Source organism: Mesocricetus auratus, unplaced genomic scaffold, assembly GCF_017639785.1.
Source record: "Mesocricetus auratus isolate SY011 unplaced genomic scaffold, BCM_Maur_2.0 Super-Scaffold_100010, whole genome shotgun sequence".
Lineage (NCBI taxonomy): Eukaryota > Metazoa > Chordata > Mammalia > Rodentia > Cricetidae > Mesocricetus > Mesocricetus auratus.
In genome coordinates, this window is record NW_024429194.1 from 44034546 (window position 1) to 44056449 (window position 21904).

General features: G+C 40.5%; 1 protein-coding gene across 2 annotated transcripts in view; it reads left to right on the forward strand.

Moving 5' to 3' along the window:
• The first annotated feature begins 31 nt into the window (after nt 1-31).
• Nucleotides 32-21904, forward strand: part of Mdh1b (malate dehydrogenase 1B) — a 39887-nt gene continuing 18014 nt past the window's right edge. Inside the window, exons 1-7 of one of the 2 annotated variants that reach the window (XM_013113663.3) lie at nt 32-175; nt 11252-11364; nt 15453-15587; nt 15762-15904; nt 17098-17594; nt 19266-19407; nt 20649-20812. In XM_013113663.3, coding sequence (XP_012969117.1) covers nt 154-175; nt 11252-11364; nt 15453-15587; nt 15762-15904; nt 17098-17594; nt 19266-19407; nt 20649-20812 — 1216 coding nt within the window. In that variant the 5' untranslated portion in view covers nt 32-153. Of the gene's footprint in view, nt 176-11251; nt 11365-15452; nt 15588-15761; nt 15905-17097; nt 17595-19265; nt 19408-20648; nt 20813-21904 lie in introns of those variants that run through there. The other variant, XM_040753454.1, reaches the window with a different exon arrangement.

A 21904-nucleotide genomic window follows, 5' to 3' on the forward strand; every position in this document is an offset into this window, starting at 1 on the left:
TTGTTTCCGTAAACTCAACACATTCAAGTAACTTTGAACTCGCCCCTAGCGGTGTGGCAGCTTCCGAGAGCGCCCGCGGCGCTCTTAGTGCTCTGCGTGGTTGCCAGGAAACCGCGACGCCTTCGTCCCAGTCTCTAGGTCTTGCTAGAGATCATGGCCAAATTCGTGATCGCGGGTGAGTTCTTATCCAACGAGTTCACAGATCGTTTCCCGTGGCCGTTAGTCAGCCTTGCTAACTGGCTGCAGCCCCCTCCTCTACCGGATCCCCTTTGGCTTTCTAGGCATTAATTCCGAGATGCCTGTGTGCCAAACTCTAATGAGCACTGGGGACTCGGTGGGAAAAGTTTTCATTCCTGCCCTTGGCGAGTTTTAATTCCCACGGGAGTACACAACATATAAAGAATTACTTTGATCTGCCGTGAGATTAATGCAGGAAGAGGTGCATAGGCCTCTGGGCGAATATACTCCTAACATGGCGGTGTGGGGTGGAAAAGAGATGGACACAAGGAACAAAGTAGTGAAAATTGTTAGAGGAACCATTCCAGATAAAGGGAAAGGCTAAAAGAGATGTAGTCTAAAGGAGGAACTGGATTGGGAGTATGGCAGGACCTGGGGTTAGATTTACAACATAGAAACTTACAAACACCTAGAAAACAAAAATGTTTGAACTAAATCTTGAAGAATCATTGAAAGAATTTAAGTAAATAGTGTCAGTGGGTTTTCTCGGCAGCTACTAGCAACACCACCACTTATTGTGACAGACTGCTTACTGTCTGTCTGCGTCCTCGCTTCTCACCAAGTTTCTTAAAAGAGTTCCTGCTGTTCTATCTCTAATCCTTCATTCCACCCGATCTGGCTTCTACTTTTGCCTTCATATGCAAACTTTTTTTTAATCACAATCACCAATGATCTCTAAGATAAGCTGTTCAGTCTTGATCTTAGTTTGTTGTGGGGTAGTCATCAGAGAATACTGCTCTGACATGGGTTTAAGCAATGTTCTGGGTTGACATAATTGAGTACACAAGAAGTTAGCCAGAAGCAAAACTACACAAGCTAAAAAGCAAGGTTATTTCATTTTGAGACTTTCCCAGAACCATATGAACTTTGATGGATTAGACCTTTGTTTTAGTTTTGGCATATGGTGCTGTCTACATGCTGAGTTTTACAGCCTGCATGGTAATTTGTGCTAAGGTCTGGGGCCCTGTTCAAAGTTGACTTCTTTGTTACGCTGAGTACAATTGGCATTTACCATCTCTTTGAAAGTACTTCTCTAGCTTTACTATGCTTTCAAATAATTATTTTTAGCACTAGAAAACTGGATGGTGGGAATACAACAGAAAAATTTCAGGGCATTTTATATATAACAGTAACAGGACAGTGTTATAGAGGGAAAGGTGTCAGAGGATCTTACTAGGCAGGGGCTTCCAGAGAGAAAGGTGGTTAAGCAGATGCCTGGACAATGGAGGTGCCAAACAGAAGATGCAGGAAGAAACAGAACAATTCAGGTGTGGATAACAGGAAGTAGAGCCAGAGTGTACGGAACTTACAAAGATGATGTACAATTGTGCATGAAAACCCAATGTATTCAGGTAGTAACTTTGAACCCATGGCTCTTCCGAACATAACAAGTCTTTTTTTCTGTCCTACCAGTCCTCCCAAAACAACGCAGAGACTTATTATTAATTAGGAAAGCTCAGCCTTAGGTTAGGCTTGTTTCTAACTAGCTATTACAACTTAATTAACCCATAGTTTTTTGGTCTATGTTTTTCCACACTCTCCTCACCTCATCTCCATTTGGCCCATTCTGCGTCTTCTGCATCTGACTCGCAACTCCACCTTTCTTCTTCCCAGATCTCTCTCTGTGCAAAAGTCCCTGCTACGCCTCCTTCCTAGTTACTGGTCATTTAGCTTTTTTATTAAACCAATCACAATGACATATCTTCACGCTGTGTAAGGGAATATTCCACATCTGAGGGCACTTGGTGATGCAGATGCCAGGGACCCATGAAGCCATGGTCCCGGTATCTCGGTCTTGTTGGAAATCGCAGTCCAATTTGGTGATAATTGAGAGTATTTGGTAAGCATACGATTGGAATGAGTTTGGTAGGACTGGAAGAAAGGGTGCAAGGAACAGTGCCCTAAGCTGAAGAAGGGAGGCAGTGCAGATTCTTCTGAGCCACTTTCACTAGTTTGGCCAAGGCACCTAGAAAGTTTTTTTTATAAGGATGTAAGTGCTATGGCTGCAATAAGAGACCAGGTAGGAGACTGGAGCTAGTGAAGGAAGCAACTGCTTTAGCACTGTGGACAATATGAATGAAGAAAATCAGATGAACTGGGAAATTATCTGAGAGATGAAATACGTGGAACAAGATGTCTAATTCACTAAATGAGTAAGGAAATGAATGGAAAGTTATATTCTTAAGCAGTGGATAACTAAATAGATTGGGAGGTTATTTGAAAACTTTCATTAAAATAATAAGTTTAATAATCTAGATATACATAGTATTTTCTCTCTTTTTTGAGACAAAGTCTCTTTCTATAGCCCTGGATGATTTGAACGTGACTATGTAGACCAGGCTGGGCTCAAATTCACAGAGATCTGCCTGTATCTTCCTCCACAGTGCAAGAATTAAAAGGTCTGCACCATCACACCCGACTACCCTTATATTCTTAAATAAGGAGATGGGCATAACTTCTATAGGAGATGTGGGAGTCTCCTATCTTTTTTAGAAAATGATCCACATGAGACAAAATTGACAACTGCAATGATTAAGCCGATTAAAGTTTTTAGCTCTTTTATAATGGCTAGAACAAGAGTGGTCTGGTGCATCTGAAAAGTCTCTTGGTACTCAAGCTCAGGGGTATGGCATTTTTAAAGGCAAAACCCACAAAGACCAAAATTTACACCAAAGTTAGGTAAAGGTCAGAATATCCTTGAAAAGTTCACTCCTGGAACTTTTCATACATAGCATGGCAGTTATTTCTAAAGTGCATCTTCTTTGGTTATTTTAGCTAACTTTAATTATTTTGGTTAATACATCCAGAAGATGGCCAAGGCCATGCAAATCTCAAATGTATTGCCAAGGCAGACACAGCTATTGGGGGAGCGGGTGCAAGATTGAGAACTGTTTAAGAAAACCCAAAATGAAGTGGGAATGAGATGGTGTCACCTTAGTCATTTCAGAACAGAGTCCAAGCTTTATACTGCAGAGTGCCTGTGTTACATCTCAAAAAAGATGGTAGAACATGGGAAAGTGTAGGCATCTAGATAAGACATTATGCTTGAGCTAGGAATACAGATTGCTACTTAAAAACAAGGAGCTTGGCCAGAAAAAATATACAAAAATTATATGCTTTGCAGAATGGTACCTTTTAATGGATTAATGAGGAAACAGGAACTTACAAAGTATGGATAAGGTTGGCCAGAAATTTAGAAGGAAAACCTGTAGAGTATCCCACCATAGTGATGCACTCAAGAATACTCGTCCACAGAAAGTGGAAACAGGCAAGAGTGATAAATACTACCAAGGTCAAGAAGAAAGAATCAAAATTACTAAAAATTACTAATTGTATTAAAGACCTCAAGATCTTTAATTTTTTATGTTTAATTCATATTTAATATGGAAGTTTCTGTCCTGCCTGATCCTGCTGCCGTTTAGTCCCAAATAAACACATAGAGGTTTATATAAGTTAAAAAACTGTTAGGCCTATGGCTCAGGCTTCTTATTGGCTAGCTCTCTTAGCTATTAACCCATTTCTATTAGTCTGGATATCTTCACATAGTCTTGCCTTATGGGTGATGCCTGAGCCTATTGCTTTCTCAGCAGCTACATGGCATCTCTCTGTCAACTCACTCTGAGTTCCTCTTCCCAGTCTTCTTCTACTCTGGTAGCCCCGCCTATATTTCCTGCCTGACTATATCCTGCCTTTCCATTGGCTGAAGCAGATTTATTCATCAACTAATAAGAGAAACATATATTCACAGCATATAGAAAGACATCCCCCATCAGCTCCTCTTTTCTGTCTAAATAAAAGGAAAGTTTTAACTTTAACATGTAAAATTATATGTAACAAAATAGTTATCAAGCAAGAAATATAGTTAACAATATTTAGTCCTTTAACATTTGGCAAAATTTAAAGAAAATACTCTATCATCTATCCTATCTTTGTGAGTCTAAAATTTTATGTGTAACTTATCTTTTATCATAACTAAAGAAAACCATAAGCATAACTATCTGTCTTCAACTCCATCAAAGACCCCAGAAAGGTAATATATAAACTCCAGAATTGACAGAAACATCTCGCTGCCTGGACAGTCAACCAAAGTTCCTCTGTAATGTTGGAGCATCTCGCTTCTCCATAATGAGTTTTCTTCAACGCCCATTATCCTCTCTGATTTAATTGGTATTGCCAGGAGCAGTTGTGCCTCATTGTCGTGAAAAAATCTTTTTAAATGCCATTTTCTCTAGGTCTTTGAAAGGTTTTGAAGAATGCCTATTCATTTGAAATGTGTCTCTGTATATCTAGAAAACCTAGATAACATATGTTTTGACTATTATAGGTTACTCTACAATCTGTATTTAATTATACATTTTTAAATGAGATGTATAAATACAATACCTAAATAAAAGTAGAAATGAGGGGATAATGGGGGGGATTAGGGGAAGGGCACGGGAGGAGGGGAGGGAAAGGTAGAGGGACCTGGAACTGACTTGTGAAGCAACCTTGTTTCTAATCTAAATTTAAACTTAAAAATAAATAATAAAAAAGCAAAAAAAAGAACTACAAGTCTATGAAAAAAAGAAATTAGAGAATATATCAGAAGAGGGAAAGATCTCCCATGATCATGGATAGGAAGAATTAACATAAAAAATGGCCATTTTACCTGATTTCAAGCTCTCCTACAGAGCTACAGTAATAAAAACCACATGTATTGGCATAAAAACAGATAGATGGATCAATGGACTTTAATCAAAGACCCAGGCATAAATCCACACACGGATGGATACCTGTTTTTTGTCAAAGTAGTCAAAATCATATAATGGAAAAAGAAAGCATCTTCAGCAAATGATGTTGGTGTAATTGGATCTCAAAATGTAGAAGAATGCAAATAGAACTCTATCTTTCACCCTGCACAAAAATCAAGTCCAAGTAGACCAAAGAACTCAACATAAATCCAGTTTCACTGAACCTGATAGAAGAGAAAGTGGGAAGGCACAGGAGACAACTTCCTGTATAGGACACCAATAGCTCAGACTAAGATTGACAATTTATAAATGGGACCTCGTGAAACTGAAAAGTTTCTATAAGGCGAGGAACACTGTCAATGGGACAAAATGGCAGACTATAGAATGGGAAAAGATCTTCAACTCCAACAGAGGGATAAGCTACAAAATATATAAAGAACTCATGAAACTAGGCATCAAAAACCCAGATAACCCAATTTAAAAGGAGGTATAGGCTTAAATATAGACTGCTCAACAGAAGAATTTCAAATGGCCGAGGAACATTAAAGAAATGTTCAACATCCTTAACCATCACGGAAATGCAAATTAGAATTACTCTGAGATTTCATCTTATACCTGTCAGAATGGTTAAGATCAAAAACACAAATGATAGCTTATTCTGAAGAAGATATAGAGCAAGGGGAACACACCTCCATTGCTGAAGGTATTGCAAGTTTGTACAGATCACTTTGGAAATCAATATGTTGGTTTGTCAAAAAATTGGGAATCAGCATACCTCAAGACCCAGCTATACTACTTTGGGGCATTGTGGTGCTTTGAAAGAAAGTGGCCCCCAAGGAGTTAGGTATGGCCTTGTTGAAGGAAGTGTGTCACTAAAGAGGTAAGCTTTGATGACCCATATGCTTAAGTCATGCCCTATGAGACAGTCTACTTCCTGTTACCTGTATATCAACTTGTAGCAGCTATCTCTCCAGCGCCATGTCTGCCTGTATACTACCTTGTCTAACTATGATGATGACAGATTGAACCTCTGGACTGTAAGACAATCACCACATTTAATTTTTTTTCTTCAACACGGCCATACTGCAACCAGGGTCTGGGCTGATGTGTGATACTCCTGTTACCATCGAAGGCCATGCAGACACCTTCTGATGTCTCAGGGCCATACTGTCACTAAGACAGTGATGACATCTAGACCCAGCTGCTGCCAAGGGCCATGTCAGGGTTCATGGTGCTACTGAGGCTGGGGTCTTTACTGAAGTCTGGGTCCTGAATTGCCACCAAAGGTCACATAGAGGCCCAGGGTTGGAGGTGAGGGTGAACCAACACAGAGTGCACGCGTATAGGGAAGGATGTAGGGGGACTGGGAAGTGAGCAGAATTGGGGTACATGATGTGAAACTCCCAAAGAGTGAATAAAGAAGCTAAATTTTTAAAAAAGTAGAAATATACATATAACAAAATGGACCTTAAATTTGTATCAATAAACCAAAATCCATACCAATGCAAGTATTAATTTCTACATCATTAATCAGGAGTGGGATCATGAATTTCCACGCAAAATAACAAAAGCTTTAAAGGAATTTTAAAAACAGAAGAACAGAGAGAAGCGCAGATTTTGGTAGCAGCATTTTTCTCAGGTGTGCTCTGTTTTGCTAGCGACAAGCTGAGATTCACGTGGCTCGCTTACCTGAGTCTTCCTGACTCGGCATAAAAAGAAAACAAAACAAAACAAAACAAAAAAACAAAAACAAAACCAGCAAGGTTCTTTTAAGAGACTCTGCTAATGATTGAAAGGTGTGTGCGTACAGCTGGAAGTGGCAGCTTTTGCTGGAGGTCAGCATGGACTGAGGCGGTAAGCTGGAGTCACGCTTACGCCCGCCATCTTGAAACGGCAGTTTAAAACGGCCGCGGTTTTACAGATAAGACACGTGGTCAGAAAAATATAAAGATTTACAGTAAAGTCAGACTTAAATGAAGAAAAACCTCTAAAGGTTTACAGTGTGTTTAAAAATATACGTGAGATTGAGAGAGAAAATGAAATGGCAAAGTGGTAAATAAATACAAAAGCCAGCGTTGTGGTGGCGCACGCCGGTAGGATTGCTCCAGAGGCAGAGGCAGGCAGGTTTCCAAAGAAACCCTGTCTCAGAGAAAAATAAATAAAAGTAAAATAAATAAAGTAATAATAAATAAATAAATAAGCCACGTAAAGATGGAAAATACACAGAGAGTCTGGATACTGTACGCTATTATGTTTTTCAGTTTTTTGCTTGCTCAGGAAGGAACTGCTGCTAAAGTACACTTGATTATAAATGCTGCTGAATTAATCCAACTTCTATCTTTTAAAAATGCCTTGACTTCAAAATTTAAGTGTAAGGATATGTTACTTGGAAAAGGAGTTTTTATTTATGTTTCTACAGAAAATGAAAAGCTAAGGATTCCTTCCAGGCTTTTGTGGTTTGACGAACCAAGACCCCCGGAAGCAGTGGACCAGGTGTTCCAACAATCGAAACAGCGAAGATGATGCAGTCTTACAGACCCCGAAAATATGGACTTATACAGGTTTCTGAGTTTTGTCATGATCCCCATGGTATAAACAGCGCCCCCTTCCAGCAGGAAGCAGTTTGGAATGAGCGACGTCCCAATTCCCATCTTGTTTATAAATCTTTGTTTTCATTTAAATGGGATTGTTTATAATTGGCTAGTGATCACAGCCAATCTTTTTTAATGGTAAAAAGGGGAATTATGGTATGGGTATTGGTTTTCATTTATTGAGACAAAATCAAGGTCAATTTTGTGATACTTATATTTCTCCTCTTGATTAAGTATTGTGCTTATACTGATCTTTTACAATGCAATGCATAATTGAATACAGACTATAGATAGTTACTTATAATAGAATTTCTAGTTACATAAGTTAGGTTTCTAGATATACAGAAATATATTTGAGATGGACAGTCTTCAAACCTCTCAAAGACCTTCAGAACATGGCATTTAAAATGGTTTAGGGTTTGTCTTGACAATGAGAAATGTCTGCTCCTGGCAGCACCAATTACGTCTGAGAGGAAGATGGGCATCGAAGAAACTCGTTATAAAGTTTGCTTTCAACATGGCAAGATTAGCCATTTGGGCAAGAAACTGCTCTTGCCTAGATTGTTTGACTGTTGTTGTATCATCTGGACATGCAGGACCCACAGGAAAGTGACTACTGAACTCAGTCTTACAGGGTTCCTGCTTGATGAAGAGTCTACGAGACTTTCTGCAGGACAAAGAAAAATGACTGACAGACTGCCAACGCAGATGGACAGTTTGAAATTTCCTGCTTTGCTGAGAAGTGTTCCAGACACATTGTGGCCTATGGGCTGAAGATGGATGCCCCAACGTTACAGAGGAACTTCGGGTGACTGTCTAGGCAGTAAGATGTCTCTGTCAATCCTAGTGTTTATATATTATCCTTCTGTGGTCTTTGATGGAGTTGAAGACAGATAGTTATAATTATAGTTTTCCTTAGTTATGATAAAAGATAAGCTACATATAGGATTTTGGACTCACAAGGATGGGATGGATGATATTTTCTTTAGATCTTGATAAATGTTAATAGACAAAATGTTGTAACTGTGTTCTTACTTGATAACTGTTCTGTCATATACAATTTGACTGTGTTAAAGTTAAGACCTTTCTTTTTGTTTAAACAGAAAAGAGGAGATGTTGGGGAAGTCCTGTTATTTGCCTGTGCACTTGTCAATAAAGTACTGTCTGGCCAATAGAAAACCTAGATAGGAGGGACTAGGAGTCGAGGAGGATTCTGGGAAGGGGAAACACAAGAGAGTCAACATGTAACGCCATTGGGGGTAGGAAGCCTGGAACTATTCTCCGGTAAGAGACATACTTAGATTAACAATTATGGGGTAATTACTTAATGCAGAGCTAGCCAGTAAGAGACAAACAAGGCCAACAGCTTCATAATTAATATAGCCTCCTGTGTGTTTATTTGGGACTCATGCGGATCTAGAACCAGGCTGGCGCGGCAGAGCCCAGGCGACTGGGGGGGGATAAACCAAAGCGGCTAGCAAAGAAAAAGCTTCTCTTAACAAATCACCACATTTAATTTTTTTTCTTCAACACGGCCATACTGCAACCAGGGTCTGGGCTGATGTGTGATACTCCTGTTACCATCGAAGGCCATGCAGACACCTTCTGATGTCTCAGGGCCATACTGTCACTAAGACAGTGATGACATCTAGACCCAGCTGCTGCCAAGGGCCATGTCAGGGTTCATGGTGCTACTGAGGCTGGGGTCTTTACTGAAGTCTGGGTCCTGAATTGCCACCAAAGGTCACATAGAGGCCCAGGGTTGGAGGTGAGGGTGAACCAACACAGAGTGCACGCGTATAGGGAAGGATGTAGGGGGACTGGGAAGTGAGCAGAATTGGGGTACATGATGTGAAACTCCCAAAGAGTGAATAAAGAAGCTAAATTTTTAAAAAAGTAGAAATATACATATAACAAAATGGACCTTAAATTTGTATCAATAAACCAAAATCCATACCAATGCAAGTATTAATTTCTACATCATTAACATAATTAATATGAAATGTGCATTTTATATTAAACGTGGTATTGTATATACTACCAAATATAGTTAATACAAAAATATATAAGTTATATTCAATACAATTTCCTTCTGGGGAATTGGGAGAGATGCTAGATTATAGTGGGATTAATAAATGAATGAAAATATAAGATCCAAGGATGGCAAGAACAGATTTTAAAAGAATATTTAATAGAAAGGTCATATGGAAATAAATGCCTGGGGAGAGGAAATGTTGGCTTTTGTGTTTAGGAAGAGAAATGAAGTTTAAGTTGAATGCATTTAAATATTCTTGAAAGGCGATATTAGAAACATAAATAAAAGTCTAATGGGGTGGGAATAATTTCTTGAGCAAGGCTTCCAAGAAGACAAAAGGGGGTAGGTCAAAGTATAAGTGGACTCCTTTCCTTTGGAAATTTCTCTATTCTTTATATCCATCTCCCCATGATCTTCTCAGTGTTGTCTGGGCAGAAGGAGTCTGGATTCAGAAAAGGCAGGTGATTGAGGTCATTTTGGATGCAGGGTTTTTACAGGCTAATTTCCCAGGAAATGGATAGGATAACTAAATGTGAGCCGTAAAGTGGGTTTGAAGTTATTAACCATGGTTGAACTAGACAGAGAGGCTTACACATACAGAGGTGATGAGGGGTTTGTGAGGTTGGGGAAGAATGTTCCACGGGAGGTACTGCACTTAGCCTGTCCTCCTATACTGACGCCCATCCCACTCCCGGGGGTGGGGTAACTTCTTATGTGTTCCTCACTGCAGAATGTGCATCTGAAGCTCTCCCTTGGCACCTGCACCACAGACTGGACATCAGACACCGTGCCAGTCATATATGCCCACATGCACTGCATGTTCCTTCTAGTGCGCTTGTCTGAATATCTCACCCATGATTTCTCTCCAATAAGGCAGCCAGAAAATAGAAGTTAGCCCCTGATTCTTCCTTCTCCTTCAGCTTCTCCATCATTCTGGATCATACATCAGATCTAAAAGGGACTACATTTCCACTCCTTTCCTCACACTTTTACCTCAAGTGTTGTTGGGTTTTTTTGTTTTTTTTTTTGTTTGTTTGTTTGTTTTGGTTTTTAAGAGACAGGGTTTCTCTGTATTGTTTTGGAGGCTGTCGGTCCAGCCTGGCCTCGAACTCACAGAGATCCGCCTGCCTCTGTCTCCTGAGTGCTGGGATTAAAGGCGTGCACCACCACCGCCCGGCCTGTTGTTGTTGTTTTTTAAGCATTGTTTTACATGTGTGGGATTGAGAGCTTACATGCAGAGGTTAAAGGAGAACTTAGAGGAGTTAGTTCTCTCCTTGTACAATGTGTGTCCTGGAGATCAAACCACATGTCTTCAGGCTTGATGGCAAGTGCCTTAATCAATCGAAGTGTCCCACTAGTTACTTGAGTGGTTTCTAATGAGTAATTCACTATTATGCCATACTTAAATAGTATGTGGATAGTAAATTTAAAACATTTTCTCTTTTCCACAAATTTTATTATGTAAGACTCTTATTTACTAAATGTTCACTTATATAACAAAAAACTAGATGTTTGTGTTATAGAAGGTTACTTTGTAATTCTGTTATAAAGTTATATTATAGCCATGGTTCATTCTCTTAAGTGTCTGGCAAATCCTCATAGCAGCCTGACAATTTGTGTGTGTTAAAAGAAAACTTTGCTAATTTGAACTCTTCCAGGTAAAGCAAACTGCCCATATTATGCTAAGGCAGAACTCCTGGCAGACTATTTACAGAAGAATCTTCCCAATTTTCAGATGTTTAAAATCACACAGCATCCGGATGTGTGGGAGGTAAGAGCCTTTCGGTTAGTAAATGTGCCTATGCAAGAAAGTGTTCCAAGAAAGTTGGGAAAACACTGGTAAGTGTATAGTTTGACTTCTAACGATGACTGTTCATGTATTAATCACATTTGGAGACTATAAAAATAAGTTCCTACTTATCAGTCTCAAGATGGTTTTTTTTGGTTGTTTGTTTATTCGCTAATATCTGATAGCACAAAGGAGACTCCAATAAGTGGAATGAATGTGTTGATTCTACCCCAACCCTACCAAGAAAACAGGTAGTTTTTACGTCACTACTTAAAGTTTTCTTTTTCCTTCACATGGAGTCCTAATGGTATGAGGACTTACTTATTTGAGATATCCATATCTATGGCTGTGTTGCCCCCAAACAGACTTCAAGGTGGAGATTTTGAAGATGAAGTCTTACAGGAAAGTGCTCTCAGAACATCTTGAGAAGAAATGAGGATGCAGGCCACAGTATTAAGCAAAGGGGGATGCTACAATATGACTGCAACAGAGGAGTCGGGAGAGCCTATGGGGAAAGTGTGTTGGGAATCCCTTCAAAGGTACCCTATGTTCGAGAAAGGTAGCTGGGCTTCTGGATTCCTGCATCAGCCAGTCACCTGGTGTGGGCAGCCCCAAGGAAGGGCACTTAATCTTAGTTAAGGGAAATCCCTTCAGCTGAGCTCAGTTATAGAGGGACACTCAGCCCCTAAACTATTGGCCTCTAATATTTCTAGTGACGGAGGCACAAGTGCCTTGGCTGTAAGAGGGAAGGAACCTGGACTATTGATGACTATCTGCTACAGTCCACCCACTGTGCTTCTGGATCCTTGTGCTCCATTAAGTAAATTCACACCATCTGGTAACAGCTCTACTGGGGTTCAGATGAAGATCTTTCCCTGGGAAGACTTTATTAAAGGAAGGCTTGTTAATGAACTGTGTTCCCCGTTGCATACAGTTTCAGAACCAAACCGGCACTCATCTCTCTTCCCTGCCATCCATTAGAGGTCCCCCTCTACTGCTCTAAGCCACTTGATAGGTGTGATGACCTAGTTCTGTGTACTTATGGGATGTGAGCTCTGGTACCTTTGAAAAGCATGACTATTACACTTTCCCTTGTATGGTTAAATTGACCAGAGCATCGCCAAAGATACTTAAACAATAACCTACAGGTTAAATATAATCTACTCTGGGTAGTAGCTGCTGTATATTCTCCTGATTAGCAGGCCCAGTTACCCCTTCCACAGCAATAACTTACTCCTTTGCCTGCTGGTCTCTCATTTCATTGTGACCAATGTCAGCTGTAGCTTAAAGGTGGGATTCTTCTTAGGTCCTCTGCTAGAAATGCTCCTCTTTGGAAATTAAAAACCTCACAACTCACACAGGCTAGAGAAAAGAAGTTTGAGGGAGCATAAATTCTCCAAGAGGGCCCTCCCAGGAATGAAGGTGAACAATTCTGCCCTTGTTCCTATATTCCAATCTATTCTGTAGTCTGCCTAATAGAGGGAAACACTCCACTGATAAATAATACATTTTGCCACCTGAAGGGGAGGGACCATATGTCAGTTTTCTAGCTGGTGTCAACAGCTTTGCTGGCCTGGCCCGCCCTGCCCCCCTATCAAGCTTGGTGATGTATGATCGGGACACTATACCCCCTCGTGATGATCAGTACTGTACCTCTTTTCTTATAAAGTGATCTCTTTGGTTTAAAGAGGTCTGCAAGACCTAGAGTTGGCAGGTTAAACATTTTTAAGTGCTTAGGCAGGATTTCTTGTGAAAGCACTACAAGCAAGAAAGGTCATTCCCTCCCCAGAGCATATGTTGACTTCAATCTAGACACATCATTTTCCTTTAAATTGTAGCGAGAACCCAGTGTCGTCTGTTTTCCACAGAGAAAGGATGGTACCATTATCCAATTCTAGCACTGGTCTTTGTTACTGGCACACTGACCATTTAGCCATGGTTAAAAACTACCTAGGCTTTTAAGACTCCAGTGCTTTCTCTTGCTAACTTCTTGTGAGGCCATTTGTCTATGACTATCCAAGGTGTCACCTGTGGGGCTGACTGGTATTCCTTTAAAAAAGATGCTCTCTGGTAGGCATTTCCCCCATTCTTTGTACTTCCATATCTTGCCATTCCAGTTGGTTGCCACACAGTGTTCCTTCCCTTTTCAGTACATTTCTTTTGACTCTGGTAAATGAAGTATTATCTTGTCCCCCCCCCCCGCCCCCGATGTGATTGAGTAGCAGTTTATCCAGATTCCCATGTGCTATGCCCACTAGCCATTTTTAATTAATTAGCTTAGGTATTTATCTATTTCATGGTGAGGCCTGCATGTGCTAAGATGTAAGAGAAGGTGAGAGAATATTTTGCTGAGTCAGTTCTATCTTTCAACTATGTGGCTCCCAGAAATGGAACTTAGTTTGTCAAGCTTGGTGGAAACCACTGTGACCCACAGAGTCACCTCACCAGCCCTCCACTACCCTTTTGACCCCTCTTCCACCATCTTCTTTGGCAGATTTATCATTTTTACATTATTTGAGTTACCATTTTCTTCAAACTTCTCATTGCCAGTCGAGTGATACATTCCACTGTCTTCGGGGGACCTTCCAAACTGCAGAAGAGTGACTCACACAGAAGTCTCCCTGCTCCCTTTATGTCCCACTCCAGATTCAGGACTCTGAGAATTCGTTCCTACACATTCTTCCAGCTGCTGAAAGAGCATTGGCATGTTCTCCTTGGTGTAGTCCTTTAGGATAGATCACCTTCTCTCTCCAGTCCAGTGTGTCACCAGCTAAGCTATGAAGTGGTTAGCAGGACTGTGTTGGAAATTTCTGTCTTCTCGGTTTTGGATGGAATAAGAACATGGATGTCCTTAGCACTAGCAGGAAATAGAGTTTGTTTGTTTGTTTGTTTGTTTGTTTGGTGGCTTCAGTATATGTGCCTCCAATGGTGGGACCTTAGGACTGCTCAGCTGTAACTTACTGATATGAATGCTGTCCCTCATGGCTTCTCAGATATTATTATTAGAAATCTTCATTTACCCAAACAAAATAATGATAACTTAAACTTCTTTCTGAACAGTATGAAAAGAAGTTCCCCAGATAACTTTTAACTCATTAATTCAATCTAAACCATAGAAACCGTGATGTAGATTTTAAAAGCAATGTCAAAATTTATGTGGTCATAAAACTAAAAATAACTCATATATAATAAAAATCAGTGTTTTTTTTAAACAACCAACTTAGGATACCTGGCCTCTCTTTGTAATTAGATGTTTCTCTCCATCCTGCCAGCCTGCCTGCCAGTTCCCAAATACCTGGCAGCCACTTCCAAATAGTTGACTCAGGCTTAATATTATAAATCCTTGGTCAATAGCTCAGGCTTGTTACTAGCTAACTCTTACACTTACATTAACCCATATTCTTATTTACGCTTTGCCACACGGCATAGTACCTTTTTCCAACAGAGAGTGCCCACTCTGCTCTCTCTGCCTCTGCTGGTGATCTCTCACTCGTTCCCTCTGACTCTGCCCTTCTTCCTCCCAGAATTCTCTCTGTGTTAGGCTGTGTCACCCAGTCTCTTCCTGCCCAGCTATTGGCCAATCAGATTTTTATTAACAATGAGAGCAATGCACATTTACAGTCTACAAAGATTGTTCTGCAACATCTCTTTAAGTTAAACACATTCACTTCATAAAGGAGCAAGCTTCTATACTTTATTTGGCCACTGGATTTGGAGGATATTCCTGTTATTTATCTCATCACTATTTTCTTTAGTTCATTCATTCATTGTTTGGTTGGTTGTTTGCTCATTTATTTCTTTTATTGAGATGGAGTCTCATTGTGCAGCCCTGGCTGGCTTGGAAGAACTCACAGGGATCCACCTGCCTCTGCCCCCAGTGCTACAATTAAAGACTTGAGCAACCAGGCTCACCACTATTTCTCATGTTTATATTTTACCATTTGAAGATGTAATGTGCATACATTGTAGATTAAAAACAAACTGATACTTTGTTGTTTAAATCCAGCAGTAATGAACTGAGTTCTTAGGCAGGTTTAATATATGGCTTTTATTGGAGTCTTTTCCCACAGGAGTGGCTGGAAGATGTTTGTGAAAAGAACAATTGGGATCACAGAACCTCCCCCATTATCTGGAGAGAGCTGCTGGATCGTGGAGGCAAAGGCTTGCTTTTGGGAGGATACAATGAGTTCCTGGAGCATGCCCAGGTGTGGGAATTGCATCGCTTATCTGTTCAAGCATCCTTCTCTTGACATTATTTTGCATTTCAAACATCTGGTTTTCTAAGCTATTATATCTTTGCCCTAGTCTGTGTTCCACTCTTGTGTCTGTGTGACAATGTTCTCTTCTCTGAGGCTGAGTTTTTGTTTTCTGATATTTAGCTTTACTATGGTGTCACTTCCAGCATGACAACAGATCTGATGATGGTGGTCGCTAAAGAGAATCTCCAGGCACACATAGAAGAAGAGTTGGAGAAGGAAGCCATGAAAGGCCTCATCAAACCTCTGCAGGTCTGGGTTGCCAGGTGAGACAGTCAGGCCCCAGGGTTCGAAAGGACGATGGCATGGGACTGATTCGATGCTGTGAGAGTACTGAAACAGGTTCGAGATGCATGTGTGTGTTTGTATACACAGGAATGGGTTGGTACATGTATGTGAGTGCTTCTGTGTCTCTACACTTCAGCATCCATTCCCATGTGATCTAGGATTTACATGTACCCATGTCTTCACACACAGCATTGCTGCCATGTGTCCTCTCTGATCACTGTTCTCTCCCTCTTCCCCACCTGCTGGTTTTCCTTGGTTCTTCCTCATGCACTGTCTGCAGCCCTGGTCCCGAAGACTCTTCCTTTTCTCCTTCTCAATGTGCTCCTTGTTGTCCCCTCTTGTCACTTCCTCTCTTTTCATCTCTGCCCTCTCTCTCTTGGTTGTCCTTTCTCTGTGCTTCTGTCACTTCCATCCAACTCACACTGTCCTCACAACATGTGATACCCAAGCATATACCTGCTTTAAGGAAATATGTATAATTATGGAATACTACAAACACTGAAAAGATTCAAAAGTTGTACAACACATATCCATGACCCTCTCCTAAATGAAGAACTGAAATGGGTATCCGCCCTAAGCCCACCAAGAGTAATAGACATTCTCAAATGCAATTTTCAACTCCCCACAGTTGGTCATCACTGAAATAGAAGATTCAGGTACAGTTGGTTTCAGAGAAAGAGCACACAGCCTGTGCTTATCCTAGCCATCCCTGTAAGGGCTTTTCTTTGTGAGACTGTGGGGAAAGATAGTCTGCCCCCAAATAAAGGTATTCATTTGTAGATAAAGGTATAAAAGGCAATGGCTAACTGAAGCATGCATTTTTGTCTTTTCACAAAGAACCATGAATACATATACACAACAATCTGAACACAGTTTTTGTTTGCTTAGTATTTATTTTTATTTTTTCTGCATGTGAGAGAGCTTTTATTTGAAACATTCAATATAGAAGTAAATTCTTATTTTGTGGTATCACCAGATGCCAAGATGTTATGAGTAGTCAGACTTTCCCATTCTACCCTGGACTCCTAGGCACAGTTGTGCAGGTGTGACAGTTTTCATGTAAAATAGTGAGTCATCCTGTGGAGCACATGCACAAATATCTGTACAGAGTAAAATGCATGGGTGAGCAAAGGACCTAACCATTTTCTATCCAACTTTTGCATTTAACCAGTGCAGGCACCAATGTGTGCTACCACCTCATCCCCCTCTTGCTAAGTGGAGAAGTCTTTGGGATGCACACGGAGATCAGCCTGACCCTGTTTGACCGGGAGAAGATGGAAAACTGCCTGAAAGCCTTAGTGATGGAAATTGAGGACTTGGCATCACCCATCCTTCGCAGTGTATCCTTCTGCACTAAGACAGGGGATGCCTTCCTTCAGGCCCAAGTCATCATCATCCTGGATGACAGCACAGACGAGGAGGTGTACACCCTGGAGAGCTGCCTGAGAAGCAGGGTGCCATTGTGCCGCCTCTATGGTTGCCTAATGGAGAAAAATGCCCATGAGTCTGTCAAGGTCATTGTGGGAGGGAAAACCTTTGTGAATCTTAAGACAGCCTTGCTTATGCAATATGCCCCTAACATCGCACACAACATCATTGCGGTGGCGCTGGGGGTGGAAGGCCAAGCAAAAGCCAGAGTGGCCCGAAAGATGAAAACAACCTCATCCAGTGAGTGAACACCTACTGCTGTCTTGTTTGTGTTTTGACACCTGGGTTCAAACTTCAGGGAAAAACAGTGCCTCCTACAGGACCATCTGAGATGTGTGACATAGAAGTAGAAACAGATGTAAGGAGTATCTTTGGAGTGATATATGGAACCAGTGTGGCCCCCCGTTATTTGGGGGATGCCACCTAGACTACTCTGTCCTCCCTCCTAGCTTCTTCTTGTACACATGTACTGTGGTCCAGTTTAATTCGTGTACTCAGAGCCACAAGAGATTAACAATAATACATATCAATAACCTAATAAACCAATAATAGCGACATACAGTAATTAAAGTGACCTAAAAGTTGCCCACTGCTTATTTTTGTAATTTTCCATATAACAAAGTGCAGCACTGAGGTTGTAGGTCAGTTTTAGAACTCTTGGCTAACATGCATGAGAGCCCAGGCAATCTCCAATCCTGCTACATGCTCCATAAGAAAAAAAGGGTGTGGCTAACTGAGGCAACCCTGGAATGTGATGGACTACAATGTGGAAGTGTAAGCCTAATAAACCCTTTCTGCTCCAATTGCTTTGGTCATGATTTCACACAGCAATAGTAACCATAACAGCCATAACTGAAACAAAATAGGTGAGTGAGTAAATAAATAAAATTCTCTTTTAAATTGTACAAAGCCTTTCTAGAAAATCAACAGTTGCAGAATCATACACATTAAATTCCAGTCCTTCTTTTCTCCAACTCATCTTCTTTTAGTTTTCTCCATAGATCTCTAAGTACCACATGACTATGTGGTGCTGCTTTCTCGTTCATCCCCTCCATCCTCAAATGTTGTAAGGCACAGGACTGGTGTGTTTATTTGTTGTTTGTTTGTTGGGACAGGGATTCTCTGTGTAGCTTTAGCTGTCCTGAAACTTGCACTGTAGATCAGCCGGCCTCGAACTCACAGAGATCTGCCTGCCTGTGCTTCCCGAGTGCTAGGTTTGAAGGTGTATGCCATTGCTGCCCAGTCCAAAAGCCTCCCCTGAAGAATATAATCACCATTATTTTACAGGTGATAAAACCTGCCCAGAGAGTTGCCATTTGCACACATGTCTGCCTGAATCTAGAATGAAAAGTGCCTTGTAAAACTCTAAACAGTTAGAAAGTTTCCCTTGGGTCATGAGAAACATTTCAGTCAGTAAAATGTGGCGTATGAACACGTACATCTGTAACCCTAGCATATTGGAGGTAGAGGCGAGGATCTCAAGACCTGTCCTTTCTTAAAAGATACAGTGGAGAGTGGCTGAGGAGGATTCCCAATGCAACTTCTAGCTTACATGTGCACACTCATCCATACATGGTCACACATTACACATACCTCTGTGTGTGTGTGTGTGTGTGTGTGTGTGTGTGTGTAAGAGGGAGGGTGAAATTGAACAGCACAAATGATAAAATTTTCATTAGCAATTTCTTTCATGGCAGATTCTCAGTACTCCTTGAATTACCCATCTATCATACCATTCACTACTACCAAGCCCTGACAATTAGGGAGGTAAACTCCAGTCTCTGTACAGGTTAGAGAGCTTGGACTTCATTGGACCAACCCTAAAACCAATATATACACAAAGCATTGCATTTGAGTAAATTTTACATTGATGAACTTTATTATGATTATTTCTGATTCTGTTTTGCATAGGCATCAAAGATGTGATAATTTGGGGTAACATCAGTGGAAATAACTACGTTGACCTCAGGAAAGCAAAAGTTTACAACTATGATAGTGCTATTTGGGGACCTCCTGGATATTATCACTCTGTGTTAAGCTCGATTTTTGACAGGTGCAGTATGTTTTAAGTGAAGTATACTAACATTAGATAAATCAAATGGTATGTAACAGTTGAAAGCACTATTAAAACATCTTATAAATTTTGCAGAAAATAACTTGTATTGTTTATACACTTATTTTTGTGTTTTCTGTTGAATAATCAGAAAAATCCGCAGCATAGTAACTTATTGGTTCCCATCCCTATTTGACTTATTTTCTGTTAAAGTTGTCGCTAAGGCAGGTATACATAAAGCAAATGTCAATGTAAAGACAAGCATATATCCAAGTAGAAAATAGTTGAAGCATTTGTAAGAAGAGAAGTTAAGATGATGCGCAGGCTGCATCATGTTGACCAAGAGAGGCAGAGCTAAAAAGTGGCATGTGTGTTCCAGGAGCAGGAAGACGCCTGGTTGGAATTCTGTCCCCATCATTTATTAGTTGTGTGTCTTTAGAGAAGTTACATGAAATTTGTGCCTCGGCTTCTCCACTGATAGAATGGAAATGGCAGCATGGCCTGTGCTGTATAGAATAAATGGGAAAACTAATGAATTCATCCGGGGAAACACTCGAATTGTGATGAGAAAGGATAGGCAGTCAGAGCCCATTGAAGCACTTTTCTGATCTCTGTCCCAGTTCTCCAGTTGCAGTATTTCCTTTTCCTTTGTCCTTTATTTCCTCCCCTTCTTCAGACCAGGAAATGTTATCTATGCCTAGAACAGTGTGTGCTGAGCTCCCTCTCCTGGAGCCCAGCTCCTCTGCAGGTGCTGCTTGCACAGGGAAAATGTTCCAGGAGTTTGGGGCATTCACTAACTCACTAATAAGGCAAACTTTGCTGTCATCCAACTGGGCTCTTTCCTGAGTTTATACTTCAAGACCATAAAACATATTACCCCAAATCTCCATGTGAATAATTCACTGTTTAATGAATGTATTTGATTTTAAATGAAGGATATGACTGATCCCAAAAAAGCATCTACATATGATTAATTACTTGTAATGAAAGAAATCGTTCCTATAGCCTTTGACCTCTTTTCAGTGTTCCATATTTTATTACTACACTTCACACTGAAATTTGATGTCTCCTTTCTGACTGTGTTGCTTTCATTGCTGATGAGGACACCTGAAGAAAGGGCATGTATGTCACATTACTGTCTAGATGGTACAAATAGCTCCCTGTGCTGAGTTCCAGGGCTCAGAGATCATCCTTTGCATACCTCTTTCTGCTGTGAAATTGCTTTTTTTCTTTTCTTGCAGCGAGTGGGTAAAGAAAGAATTTGTGATGATACTTCAAAACTTGAGCAGCACTGGAAGGGAATTTGGAGGCATTTTGGCTGCACACAGCATAGCCACCACTCTGAAGTACTGGTATCATGGCTCACCACCTGGAGAGATTGTTTCCTTGGGGATAATGAGTGAAGGTATTAATTCCTGTCTTAATGCCCTTAATGCATGGTATATATAAGTTGTACAGATTTTAACAGTATCATTGTTCATTAGTTCATTCATTCATTCAACTGTTCATTCAAAAATTCAACACTATTGATTGTGAATGTACTAGAGAGGCAGACAAGGATCTAACCCTGACCTCTGCCTTCAGTAAGTGTGTAATGGATCAAGGAGAGCAGGGTCTCTAGAAGCAGTCTCATGATGTTTTCCTCTCAGTATCCAGCTGGGAAAGAGAAAGCCAAATCTATTCTAGGCAGGGAGCAGGGAGTCAGATCAGGCTTCATTAAGAGAATTCTCGAAGTCTTTGATGCTGAGCTGGAAGGCCAGTATGAGGGAGCACTGAACACCAACAGCAAAGACAAAGAGCCAGTATACAAATGTGCAAGGTGACCCAGCCTTCAGGTAATCAGGTAGCATTGGCAATAGAGAAAGGCTGCTGTAGTCCGACTTTTTCAATGGGACCATAAGCTCCCCAATAAAGACACAGGGACTTATTACTAACTATGAACACTCAGCTGACAGCTTAGACTTGTTTCTAGATAGCTCTTATAGCTTAAATTAACCCGTACCCATTGATTTACTTTCTGCCTTATGGCTTTATTGCCTTCTCTCCATAGGGCCCAATCCTGCTTACTTTGCATCCCTGGTGTCTCCACACTTCCTCTTCCCAGTGTCCTCTGTGCCTGGAAATCATGCCTAGCTATTGGCTAGTACATGTACGATGCTTAGTTTATTTGCATTTTGCAAATTTAGAGAAAACATTCCATTATCTATCATATCTTAGTTCAAAGTTTTATACTAAAACATTTTGTCATAACTGTATTTCCATCCTAAAAATATCTTTTTAGACCTTAAAACATCTTTTAAATAAACAACTTAAACTTTTTATTTTTTTCAACCTTATAAACTCTAAGGTAAATTTGTTTTCTGAATTTGGTAAGAAAGAAAATGTAAAGGTGTCTAGTCTTCAATCCCCATCAGAAGACCTAAGGAGGATATAATATTATCTGAGTCAATAGGAAATGCACAGCAAGCAACTTCCAAAGCTATAGAAATGACAGGAA